Source organism: Taudactylus pleione, unplaced genomic scaffold, assembly GCF_031769625.1.
Source record: "Taudactylus pleione unplaced genomic scaffold, aTauple2 ptg000065l, whole genome shotgun sequence".
NCBI classification, from domain to species: domain Eukaryota; kingdom Metazoa; phylum Chordata; class Amphibia; order Anura; family Myobatrachidae; genus Taudactylus; species Taudactylus pleione.
Window position 1 is genome coordinate 155886 of NW_028284467.1, and position 14077 is coordinate 169962.

Sequence of the window (14077 nt, forward strand, 5' to 3'; positions counted from 1 at the left end):
ACAGATGCCACAAAACACCACTCGCAGTGTACTGGAGACGTTGGGCTGCGATTTTAACCGCACAAAAGTTAGTTCGAAACACGTACACAGTCGCAAAAGAAGCACAACGGAACTTGTCGTGAGAAAAAGCCACAGGTGCTGCGTCACAGTGTTTCATACACAGAATCAGACTCAGTCATTCAGATGTATAAATCTCACACAGCAAATTGATCAGTGCAAAGTAGTTTTTTCTGTCCCAGTTTTATTTCTGTGAATAAGATGCACATTTAGAGCGATAACTACGCTCTGGGTGGCTGTGACCTGGCATGCCGAGAGTGGCTATTTGGCATGACTGCAGCCACAGTGTATGTACACATTTATATATTCATACTAGCACTTCTCTATGTAGACGAACAATGTAGATGGGGTACTCTGTTCAGCAGTTAATCATGTCCGTTGGCAGCGCTCTCACAAAGCGTGTATGTATGTATGTAAGCGCCTTGAGTCCTATTGGAGAAAAGTACTATACACTTAAACTTTGTTTTATTTATGTGTGTGTGTATATATATATATATATATATATATATGTGTATATATATATGTATATGTGTGTGTGTGTGTGTGTGTGTGTGTGTGTTTTTTTTATTTTTTTATATACATATATATATATTTTTTTTTATATATTATGCCATTACTCTGATACATACAGGACAGAACTATAAAGAGGATATATAGATATAGAAAGTTTGAAATATATATTTTTGTAATCGGTTTTTGTTTTGCTAGTTATTTCCTGAATAATATTACATTTAATATGCCGAAATAATATATATAATTCTGGCCTTGCCTTGCTTCTGCCTCATACGATTGCATTAGGTTGTGACTTAGCTGTTGTGTTTACTCCTCAGGTCAGATTCAATTTATTCTGCAAAGTATGATGGCTCTGGACACATTGAAGTACTTAAAGGCCATGAGTACTTATCTCACCCTTTTGCAGTCACACTGTATGGCGGAGAGGTGTACTGGACAGACTGGAGGACCAACACCTTGGCAAAGGCAAATAAATGGACTGGTCACAATGTAACCATTGTGCAGCGGACCAACACTCAGCCCTTTGACCTTCATGTGTACCATCCCTCCCGCCAACCCCAAGGTAAGCGCATACAAGCTGCAGATTATACTGTACACTATGTATCCTTTCCCAAAGCACTTGTCTCTTTTCCTCCTAATTCAGTGGTATGTGAAATGCTGTTATTTATGACTTACACAGCAAATATTGATATCTTTTGAGTTGTTTTTTTTTGTCTGTATTTAACATTTTTTGCTGCTTTAACGTGTTATTCTGGAAATTTTTTTCTTATTTAATACTTTTAGCTCCAAATCCATGTGCGGCAAATGGTGGAAAAGGGCCATGCAGTCATTTGTGCCTTATTACTTACAACCAGACATTCTGCTGTGCTTGCCCACATCTCATGAGGCTGTCCCCAGACAAAAAGACCTGTCTTGGTAAGTATATCGCACTCTTCCTTCTCATAACAAATCACTATGGCAATGCACACTCTCTTCTCTCTCATTAATGTTCTCATTTGTTAACTTGCTGTAGTAATTACTGTAGCCTGAAGAAAACCTTAAAGTGATCAGTTAGACACGTGCAGCTGACAATGTCGTTTTTGTACAGACTGGAATAATACAGGTGTGGAAAATAATACTGAGGGTTTGTCCTTGATTCTAGATAGTTGTCTGTGCTACAAAAATACAACTTGTATCTAGACCTGTAATCACTCCATGTCTCTGGCCACTTACAGAGTCCCGGAGATTCCTCTTGTATGCTCGCCAGGTGGAAATTCGCGGAGTGAACATTGACAATCCATATTACAACTATATCATCTCTTTCACCGTCCCGGATATTGATAATGTCACTGTGGTGGATTTCGATGCCATAGAACAGCGCATCTACTGGTCAGATGTCCGCACACAGACCATCAAGAGAGCTTTTATCAATGGCACAGGCGTAGAGACCGTCGTGTCTGCTGGTAAGAGGTTATAAAGTGTACGTTTTTGTGTATCTCTGCTTGGTTTCCTTAAGTAGCAATGTGCATGTGTCTTGCAGTATGTATCTCTTCAAACAGATTTTACAACTTGCTTTGGTGTCTATTTTATTTTATCAAACTTGCAGATTTACCTAATGCCCAGGGGCTGGCTGTTGATTGGGTGTCTCGGAACCTATTTTGGACAAGTTATGATGCCAACAAGAAGCAAATCAACGTGGCTCGCTTAGATGGGTCATTTAAGAATGCAGTCATCCAAGGATTGGATAAGCCCCACTGCCTTGTTGTGAATCCACTTGAAGGGTGTGTTTTTAACACCATTTATTTTGTTGAAAGATGATCTATTTAAAACTCTAAATATCTTAAGGCAGGAGTTTCTACTCCCTACTCAAGTAACCTTTACTAAACTTAAACATTCTGCGTCAGCTAATACAGTATCAACTATGTCCTCTAGTCTCTGCTAATAGATCACCTATAGTAGATCAGTTTTTCAGTAGATATTGGTATTTATTTATTTTTACAGTTTCTAATGTTTCAGCAAGGCTCACTTCTGCTGGTGTGTGTTCAAAAAATACACTGTCTTCAGGTTTCCTTTTTTACAGATTTAGTATGTCTGAATCTTGTATAAATATTATAAAAGCTTGAACATTTTGAAGCACTTAGAAATTTGATCATATTTCACCTTTAGGAAGGTCCAAAACATGATCTATACTGGTGGTTTGAAATTGGCAGGTCACATTAAAATTTAGCTTTTCTCATTTTATCCACTGGGTACATTGGATTACCATGTTGTATGAGTGCGATTGCAGGGAACACTTTAAATTTACCAACAAAAAGCTCAAGCTCCTCCCCCTCTCTACCCGACCCGATTTGATGGCATTAAATTCAGGTGTGTGAAGTCATTTCTGGAGCTGAACACTTGATGTATGGCTGCTTACGCATAATATTTTCAATTTCTTTTTATATTTTACTACTTTCATCAGCTTCTGTAAAGCCGCGTACACACTGGAGCGATATTGGGCCTATTTGCAATGTGTATGCCCAATTTGCGCGATCCTGTGGTCGCATGCGATATTGTGTAGTTGGCCGTGCTGCACATTCAATCACAATATCACGTGCGGAGCCCTACATATTAATGAAGGACGGAACGAGTGATCGCTCATTGGAAAATGTTTACCGGCAATCATAGGATGTCCAGGGTGAAGGCAAAGCTCACTTAACATTGGAGCCAGCCATAGGCACAGCTTAGGATGACTGGAGAGCACTGTGTAGGTGCTGCAATCAGTACTGCCATCTGCTGGCAGCCCACAACCATATGACCTGGTCCCTGCCACCACAGGTTGTGACTGGGATCAATTACCCTGCATCAGGCTGGAAATTGAAGCACAGCAATATTGTTTCGCATATTTTGTTCTTTTAAATTATATTTTTATGAGAGTATTTTTAATCTAAGTTGTTATGAAGGTCAAAGTTGCTTCTAAGGTGTAAACGAGCCGGCTTGAAAAACTGCCAAAGCTGTTCGATTTTCTAGATCTTCTGATGCTTTTAATATGGAAGAATAATTAAACCTGTTAGAAATTCAAAGTACGGCTGGTTCCATCTTCATGAGTAGGTACCTTTTGTATGGTATTTTGCATGGTTTATGCCATGAAAGGTTATACACGTTTGGACAGATTGCTGCAGCCATTATCCAAAGTTACAGATCACTCAGCGGACAATCTGCAGCAGGTTTCATACTCTGCAGCTTGGATATTGAAAACTGTTCTGCTCTTAAGAAAGTTCTGGGTAAACCTCTGATCCTGTTTATAAACAGAGGAAGTTACCCAGTAGAGTTGTTTTTACACACGCGCTTGTACTTTGAACATTTTGTGTCTGGAGGGCCTCGGCAGTTGTGGATAGGTGTAAGTGGCGCATAGGAGAATATGACTACTTACTGTTCCACTCTGGCTGCTCCTCTATCCCTGGCTGGTCTGTATGTGGGGGTGGATTGTAGCAGTTTCCAGTAATATGGATATAAGCAGAGCCATCTGTGTGGGAGAGCTGGGTTCATTACGGGAAATTAAAGTGAGGAAATGGTGGATCAGACATGGGGACAGTGTCACGCAGACCCCAGGACAGATGCAGGAATTTACTGGCTACCTTTTAATAAAACTATTTTGGCTAGAAATGTTATAGTTTATTCTTATCCTACCTAAATGCATTGAAATATAGTTGGCAATCGTGCGAGACTCTAGCTGTTGTTGTAATACGTTACAAAGTATAGACATCTGATATTAATGTATAACAGTTGCTGACATTATTAGATGACTGAATACATGCACACATGTTATGTTGCGGAGAAACTTTGTCTTTCTTTATCAATGAACAAAGAGAGGATTGTATGAATGATTATGGTCCACCTTACTGATAATATAAACTGTTATGTTTTTAAATGAGTGCTAAAATATTAACTGCTTTTTAGTAGTTTTCCATGTATCTATGTGCAGCATGTCATGAAGGTGCCTTTACTTATCATACTGAAAGCAGAAAATACTTGTTCCACATTTCAAGGATGTGTAGGTTCTCTTTATGCTGTACACAATGATGAATAATATGGTTGCATGCAATTTTTAAGTTATATGGGGGTACCCATAATCTTTTTAAAAAGTTTGGTTTCTATGACAAATAGCACTTGAGTGTCTTTGAAACATAATATATTTCTTCTTCAGGGTCCAAAGGGATCCACAGCTGAAGGCCTGTGGCTGTGGGCGGGGTATATATGGGGGAGGACCCAAGGCATCCTGGGAGCTGAAAGCTTTAACTGTTTGGTGCCTGGAACTCTTTCAGCTTCCAGGATGCCTCGGGTCCTCCCCCATATATACCCCGCCCCAGCCACAGGCCTTCAGTTGTTCGTTTGGTGCTGCAGGATTCAGACGCTCCTTTGTAACAGGGGGCTGCTCAGGCAGTCCTAAGCTTTTATTTTATGTTTTATTTTATTTTCGATGTTTTTGGGTTGGCAGTACTGAGCATCTGAATTAAGACGTATATACTGCGACTCAGTCTACCTCCGCCGGGCTGCAACACCAGTTACAGGGCTGGTGATTTTGGCGGGTCACTGCTGAGCTTGCTAGCAGTGAGGCTGGGACCCGGACTGCAACCGGACGCACGGAGAGGTCAGGTAAGGCGATTCCCTGCTTACAGGGAATTGCGCTCGGCAGGCCTTGCTTCTGGCGCCGGAGACGCCCGGAAGCCTTATCGTCTGACGCCGGGGATTGGCAGCAGACGCTTCTGCTGCCACGACGCCAGCGTACCTGGCCAGTTGATGCAGCTTAGTGGAGGTAGGCACTCCCCAGCAGATCCTCCCACGACCCAGATGCAGATCCATCAAAGGTTTTCGCGTGTCTGGGTCGCTCCGCCTACCCTCCTCGTGTATATGAGATGCTCAGTCTACTATCGGTGCGCTGCTGTAGCTATTGGTCTCCTCAGTATATTATAAAGGATGGTTTATGTGTTGTCTGTCATAAAGAGCCACCTCACCAGTCCAGTTTACTTTCCTCTGAACAAGAGCCATCTTGGGTATCCTCCTTGTCTCAGGTAATGTAGCAGTTTGTGGATGGTATGGCTACTCCCATGCTGCCTCCTTGTATCCATCCCATCCATAGCATGCCATGTTTGCAACTTCAATACATCCTTCCTGGAGGGATGTTGATGGCCATTTTAGTCAGTGTATGGCACAGTCGACTGTTGAAAGCAGACCAGTAGTTACTAAGGTGCCTAAACGCAGGTTATCTTTTATCAGTCTGCTCAGCTTATGGATTCAGACGCATCATCGGAGGAATCTGATGATGCGCAGGATTCTTCTCCAGGATCTAACTCTGGAGAGGAGGACCAGTCATCCACGGTGGATGTTCCTTCTTTGGTGAAGGCAGTTAAATCATCCTAGATATTCAGGATGATGAACCAGCCCCTAGTAAGAAGTCTCCAGTGTTTAAACACCGAAAGGTGGCCAAAACGGAGTTTCCTAAATCCGAGCAGCTCACTGAGCTTATGGAAGAGGCAGGGGTGTAACATGGATAAAAGATTAGCATTGCTGTATCCTTTCCCAGCTTCGAATGTACAAAGTGGGAGGTACCTCCTACTGTGGATGCTCACGTGATGCACTTAGTCAGAAATACTATGTTGCCTATTCCGTCAGCATCTTCTCTTAAGGATTCTACAGATAGGAAAATTTAAATATGTCTTAAGGCGATATTTTCATCATCGGGAGCTGTTACTCTACCAGCTATGGTTGGAGCCTGGGTAGCCAAAGCTTTTCAGGCTCCAGACCTCTCAAACTCTCTGTAGGTGAAGCCTTCCTGGATGTAGTTCGTGCTGTCCGTATATATGTGGAGCATACAAACTCTGTTAGAATATCATATGCTCTTTTTGTATTTTATGAAAACCATAGAAGACGATGACCACCTAACAAGCAGACCCTGGTTCAATGGTTACGATGACTATCTCTCAGGTGTACACACAGGCTGATCCCAAACATTGTGACAGCACATTCTACTCGGTCTGTAGGGCCATCGTGGGCATTTGGTTGTGGTGCCTCTGCTTAACAATTGTGCAAGGCAGCCACGTGGTCTTCTGTCCACACTTTTCTTAGGTTCTATGCTTTTGATACTTTTGCCTCTCAGGATGCTTCCTTTCGTTCGGCGATGAGTTTTCCTTCCTGCTCTGGAGCGTTCCCCACCCTTAGGGGAACTGCTTTAGGACATCCCCATGGTATCCCTGTGGATCCCTATGGACCCTGAAGAAGAAAATAAGAGTTATGGTAGACTTACCATTGATGACTATTTTTCTTCGAGGTCCACAGGGCACCCACCCTGATGCACCTGGCTGCATTGGGTTTTTGTTTTTTTTCAGTCATGGATTCCCTCAACTTATGTGAGAGTGCTTCTGGTGTACGATTGTTCTTCCTTCCCCTGCCTTGAGGCTTGTTTACAAAACTGAAGGCTGGGGGTGCGGTATATATGGGGGAGGACCCGAGGCATCCTGGGAACTGAAAGCTGTAACTGGTGCCTGGATCTCTTCAGCCACATTACCCCATGGTATCCCTGTGGACCCTATGGACCTCGAAGAAAGAGTTATCAATGGTAAGTGCTGTGCAAAAGTTTTAGGCAGCTGTGGAAAAAATGCTGCAAAGTGAGAATGCTTTTAAAATTGGAAGTGTTTAATAGTTTATTTTTATCAATTACAAAATGCAAAGGGAATGAACAGAAGAGAAATCTAAATCAAATCAATATTTGAATCACCTCTAAACAGGATCTGGTTAATTTGTTCCTCAATGAAACTTAACATCTCTTCAATGAGGTCTTAATGAAAAAATTTGCTGGAATAGTCTCGTGTGATACTTTAATAATATAGATTACAGAGAGTCCTCTATGGGTCTATTTGGACTGATGCAGTTTATAGGGCTCTTAATGGGAGGCTATTACTAGTATTGTGCTCTTAGTATGTATTATGAAGTCCTTGAAGGACTGCAAATGGTCATCGAGCAATGCAACTTAGCAGTTACTGGTCAATGACTCATTGGGTAGACCAGCGGACCCAACCCATGTCATGTGAACACACAGCATTATGGAACCTCTCCACAATCCTGGATGGTGCCTTGTTAACAACTGGGATCTATGGCCTCATGGGGTCTGCCCCTCACCCGAACGTAACCATCAGCCCGAAACAACTGGAACTCTGACATGTTGCATGCAGTCCTTTAGGGTCCAGGTGAGGCACTATGTCCGGTGTTGTAGTGTTAACAGGGGCACTCTGGTGGGTCTTCTGCTCCCATATCCCATAAAAGCTAAAGAACACTGCACTGACCTGCTGGATATGCGTCTGGTTCCTCCTGCATTGAATGTGGATGTGATTTGAGCCAGTGTCGCTTGACTATTACCACAGACAATTCTGGCCAGACACCGCTGGTCACGTTCATTAAGCACCTGTGGTCGGCCACTGCTCTGTCAACGGTGGGTGGTAATGCCCTCCATAAAATATTCCTGGTACACACTTGACCCCGTTGAGTGAGGAATGTTGAATGTCCACACAACTTTAGAAATGGATTGTCCCATCTTTTGGGCACCCACTATCATGCTCTGTCCGAACTCCGATAATTCACGTCGCCTTGCCATGAGCAGCCTAGCCGGTGTTCAAACTGACTCATGAGATGTCAGATTACAACTGATATAAGTCTGGGCATGTCGAAATGTTATATTAGCACATTTGGATAAATGATATGGCCTCTCAAAACTAGGTATGCCCCACCAGCCCTAACTATCGTATGGCTGCTTGAAAGCTTTGGAAGCTCTGCCCATCGGATCCCACAATTCTTTTATCCAAGCATAATCTTTGCTACTTAATGTATTGATAGAGACTTCCTCCTTGAGTACTGGGCAAGTAATTTGGAGCAACCCGTTATATCCTGCAAGTTTAGCAGAGATCCGACTTATAGAGCTTTCTCCTGTACGATCAAATAATAATCATATACTATCTAAGTGTTATACCATTTAAGATTGAATAGAGCTCAGAGGGTGTGAGACTAAAAAGAGTATAGAACGCCAGATGAGACTGCTGTCTTGGATCCTTGTGAGTTTACATCCATAAAAAATACCTGCTTTTTTGCATTCTTAAAACAGCATTCTCATAAAATATTACATAGTGTCTCCTGTAGGATGTTGGCACGTCAAGTATTGAAAAAGCCTTCAGCCTCTCCATTTTACGTATTCCTATCTTGCAGATTTTTATTTATTTTTTTCATCTAGTGCTCACAGCATACTCCTTAAGATGCTGTACAAAGCTAATGTACTTCCATTTGTGGACTTTGGCAACTGCCTGAGAACCAGAGCGGATGAGGGATGCTCTGGTTCTGAAGTTCCCTCCTTCCTCCACATGGTTCCCTCAATGGAATGACTTATGGGGTCAGTGATGGTTTAGTACTCACTGTGCCATCAGGCAGCGCAGTAGCTCCTGTCTGATGTCCACGGCCAAGGGTGCCGCATGCTAAGTGCACACAGGATACACCAGACACAATAGTGGCATTCATAGGCGACTGAAAGACAAGTGTCTCCAGAGGGACTGCAAAGTGAAAGGACCAGCGCCACACAGAAGTTTCAGAAGTTGTATAAAAATTGCTCTCAACATTTTCAAGCCAGTTGAGATGAGGAAGGGGTTCCAGTTGCCCTTCAGAAAGTACATGTAATTGAAGACTCTCTCTAGCGCATATAGAAGAAGAAAGGAATCTGATTTAGTGAACACTGTATATAATAATTAAAGAATTAAAGGTTGACCATTTAGTGGTTCCCTTATCTATTCATGGTAAGAGGAGAATTCTTTCTGTACTGATATCTCAGATTCCTTGATGAAATAAACTTTTTCAGCTGTCATAATTAACACTTTGTTTATTTCTAAAACAAATTAGCCGATCCAGCAAACGCCATGTTCCAACAGTTAGCTCACAGAAATCCAAAATAAATTCTTAACCTGCATACACACACAACGATTTTATGAACCATTTTCTGTCAGATTATCTGTCAGATTTTTTTGAAGTGTAATGAACGATTTTTTTGAACTACAAACAATTTTTGCATATTCCCTTAATTAAAATCGTTCAGTTGACAAGTCTGACTGAACTACAAACGTGAACGCGCATGAGCGATTATCGTTCATCGTTTGACTCAGAAAGTGAACGATTTTTTCAAACGATTATCGTTAAAAAAATCATTGTGTGTGTGTATGCAGTTTCAGAAGTAGTTTCAGAAATGTTCCCATGCGGGAACTACTCCTTACATGAAGTTCATAGGTTTAAAAATGTGAGAATCTTTAACTCTCTTAAAAAGAGACCATTTCAAGCCTACTTGTTACATTTTGGTTTGTGAGAATTCATACACATATTTTTTACAAATTGTTAATGCAAGTATCATAAAAATTACAGTAAATATGTGCTGTAATTGGCTTTGTCCACCTGTAGGTGGTAACATTATCACAGTATTAGATTGGGCAGCAGAAGGATTTTAAAAGTAGGAAATCTAAAAATGTGGTAGGCAAGTTTAGAGGTTATGAAACTTGTTCCTCAGAACACCAAACAGTGCATGTTTTCCAGGTCTCCTCACAGAATCACAAGTGAAATAATTAGCTCCACCTGTGGATCTTTTAAAATGTGTCAGTGATTAATGAATACACCTGTGCACCTGCTGGGTGATCTGGAAAACGTGAACTGTGTGGAGCCCTGAGGACTGAGTTTGAGAACCACTGGGCTAGTGGCTAACTTGTAACACAAACAGCAAAAATCTCCATAGCATAGGGCACAGAATTAGTAGTATTACGTTTGAGTGTTCCATAAATTCAACTAGATTGACTAGTTTCACAAATGAAATGACAATAACAGATATTGGTATATAATTAAATATATAAATACACTTCTAATTAAGCAGGCAGGTACACACGTCAAGCGAATTACAGGTTCTCATATTTTCCAATTTGAATGAAGGAGTCATCCCCGCATGGGAACATTTTTGTACCGATTTCTAATAATTTACTTTGAATTTCTGTGAGCTAACTGTTTGAATATGGTGTTTGCTGTATCATCAGCTAATTTTTTTTTTTTAGGAACTAGTGATATCACGAAGACGCCTATTAAAAAAGTGAAAATGCAACCTATCCATTCACTAGAGCAGAGGTTCTCAAACTCTGTCCTCAGGACCCCACACAGGTCACGGTTTGCAGGTAAAGGCCCCCATACATCAGCGACTGATCGGCGCGATGTAACGATCCTGCAACCCGGCATTGCAGGATTGCTGAAATCCAACATGTTGGATTTCAGATATGCCAATCAAGATAAAAAATTATCGGGATTGGCAGATCGGTGAAGTTTAACCTGTAGAATTTCACCGATCCTGCAACAGATCGCGGAACTTTGATATCCGATTGCAGTGATCCAGCTCTGATGTATGGGGGCCTTAACCTAGCACATGCACAGGTGTAGTCATTACTCACTGACACATTATAAAAGATCCACAGATGGATCTACCTATTTGAATTTATTTCACCTGTGATTCTGTGAGGAGACCTGGAAAACGTGCACTGTTTGGGGTACTGAGGACTGAGTTTGAGAACCTGTGCACTAGAGCAGTGGTTCTCAAACTCTGTCCTCAGGACCCCATACAGTTCACGATTTGCAGATCACCCAGCAATTGCACAGGTGTAATCATTACTCACTGATCCATTTCAAAAGATCCACAGGTGGAGCTAATAATTTCTGTGAGGAGACCTGGAAAACATGCACGGTTTGGGCTCCTGAGGACCAAGTTTGAGTACCTGTGCACTAGAGGCATGATTTCCAGCATAGAAAACCCTTTCCTATACAAATGGGATAGACTTGTATGTTCTGCTCAGTAATGGGGTCACTGATTCCTTATGAATTTAAATACTTGACTTTCATCAGTTTTGATAATGTTAGTGAAATGACTGCCTCCCATCTGTGTGGGTAATGTGTGGGATAGATTTTATATATTAAATGTGTATATATAGCCAATACTTTTCTGATCTAATGAGCTCTTACTGATTTGAAAGATTATAAAGCAGATTACAGGCTGAAAAACATGGGTGATTTAGAAGGGGTGAGTGTCCTACATAATAGTAAAATGAAATGAGGAAGAACACACAAGTGATCAAATAACAGCTGTCTGATTGCTATCGCTACATTAGCAGTGTCATCACAAAATGTAGCAAGAGATTACATTGCTGACAAAGATCACCGCAAAAATAAACGACATGGGCAATTTTGTCTTTGCAATACCATCAAGTTTAATCGCTCCTACAAAATCAACCATTAGAGCAGTCACAGAGTTGTAAATAATAATATATAATTAATATATATGCACCTGTCCTGAATTTGATTACTGTTGTTTCTGCGATGATATCATTTCTGGATAATCTTATGGCATTCTCCCAATCACGAGCGGCATGTCTGATGTTACCTGGCTGGACATGCTTCTAACTGCAGATTATTATGGAACAGACAGTGTCTAATGTAGTGATGATGTAATGCATGGATCCTACATGAATACAATACAATGCTATTCCAGAGAACATTGTATTTCTTAGCGGTTTCCGCGGTCTGTGTGGAGGGAAGTAATCGTCCCACAATATTCAGTAATGGTTGTGCCTTATGAATGGATTTATGAATTCCATATATTTCTTTCAGGAAGCTCTACTGGACAGATGGTGACAACATCAGCATGGCTAATATGGATGGCACAGAACGGCAAGTCCTCTTTACCGGTCAAAAAGGACCAGTTGGTAAGAGAACTACATGTATTTAGCACATGTAACATACACTGGCTCAACTCACATTTACATACTGTATAGATCAGTGACCATTTTCTTACCTCTCAGATAAAAGTAGGCCTGTATCTCCTACAAAGGTAGGCCTGTAAATCCTCAGAGTCTCAGGTTTCCTATCTAGGCCACCTGTGCCCTAGATAGGAATTGGGCCACAGGGTCTTTTCCTTTTATGGGTTATACTTTTTGTTTCTAGTATACATTTTCCTTTTTTGACCTACAGTAGGGGGAAGTCATAACTGTGCCTCCTTTTTTTTTTTTTTATATTTTCTCACCTAGAGTGATTTGATATTTTTTATATAAGATGGAAGTGTAAGGGTGGTGTGATATGGGCGCCTTTCACTTGCACAGTCTTAAATTAAATTTCAATATTAAAATGATTCATTTGTTTGAGTAGAATGCAGGGGATGTCGCATGCGTGCTTTAGTTGCTGAAATATTGTTTAAATACTGCTGATATCCTGGAAATAGGCTTATTGCCTGAATGTCTTTTTATGAGTAAGGAAAAGATTAAAACATTTCCTCTTTCGTCCTATTCAGGGGACACTACAGACTGTGGATTAGAGGAGAGGCTGAGGAATAAGCATTTAATAATTAAACTATTGGAGCTGAAACTCTCCTCCCCTCTACGCCCTCCCAGACAGTATTTTATTTCGTGTCTGTATAGAGTGACTGAATCCTCTTCTGGGATCAGGCTATGGGGAGGTAGGCATTAGGTCAGCACTGGCAGCAGGCGTTTGTCTCATCCCCCGCAGCCTGCTCACGACCCTGGAAGAGGGTCAGCAGGAGCTGCGGGTGCTCTGGAACTCGTCTTCATCCTCAGGAGACCACTATTACTAGCTGCATTAGCAGTGCAGGACCCGGAGCCACAGCTTTCCTAATACGGCCGCCGCAGCTTTCCGATGTAGGGCAGGTCTGGAACTACTCTGGTTCTCCCTGGAGGAAGTTTCGGAGAGCACAACCTTCTACTGACTCCTGTTTCTCCTATTTTATATTTGGTGCCGATTTTAAGACACCCTCCATGTTGTCCAGGAAGTTCCTGCTACTGAGCTCCTGCATTTTCCCTGTCGTCAAACGCCAGCTAGAAGCTGTCCAATTGTAAACCTGAAATAGCTAAACCCTCACCTACGGGTGCACAAATACAAGATGGAATCTTTGCGCTCTTTAATTGCTTCCATCAAAGATGCCTATTTGCACTTTCACATCAGGGAACAGGACCACAGGCTTCTTCAGTTTGCCATTGGGTCCCTCAACTTCCAATTTCAGGCATTGCCTTTCAGACTTTCTACCGTTCCCAGAGTATTCACCAAGGTCATTGCCCAAATTATTGCCCTGTGGCGGTGGTGTTGACCTTTTTAGATTCTCAATTTTTGATCCAACATGGTTTCGGTCCAGAGAATGGTCTTCCTGGGGCTTCTATTCAACACTTTGTTGGCGTGTCTCTTTTCCTGAATACAAGATTCTGTCCCTGCAATCTTTGGTGCAGTCCCTTTTTGCATTCTGCGGTGTATGCAGTTGCAGGGGAAGATGCTAGCCACCTTTTGAAAAGGTCCCCTTTGCTTGCTACTTTTCCCTCATATCCTGTGGAATTGGAAGAAATCTGATCCCCGCCTGAACAGGCAGCAGTTTCCGCCTGTCACTTTTTTCGGTCCACCAGGCCTCTTTACATCAGTGTGTTGGAACTGCGGGCAGTCT

At 41.8% G+C, this 14077-nt stretch overlaps 1 protein-coding gene across 2 annotated transcripts in view; it reads left to right on the forward strand.

Annotated features, from left to right (window-relative positions):
- The window catches only part of LRP1 (LDL receptor related protein 1), a 252774-nt gene that overhangs the window by 135595 nt on the left and 103102 nt on the right, over positions 1-14077 (forward strand). For both annotated transcript variants that reach the window (XM_088465881.1, XM_088465882.1), the window contains exons 25-29: positions 888-1132; positions 1354-1485; positions 1785-2012; positions 2156-2330; positions 12247-12341. In XM_088465881.1, coding sequence (XP_088322007.1) covers positions 888-1132; positions 1354-1485; positions 1785-2012; positions 2156-2330; positions 12247-12341 — 875 coding nt within the window. The remainder of the gene's footprint in view (positions 1-887; positions 1133-1353; positions 1486-1784; positions 2013-2155; positions 2331-12246; positions 12342-14077) is intronic.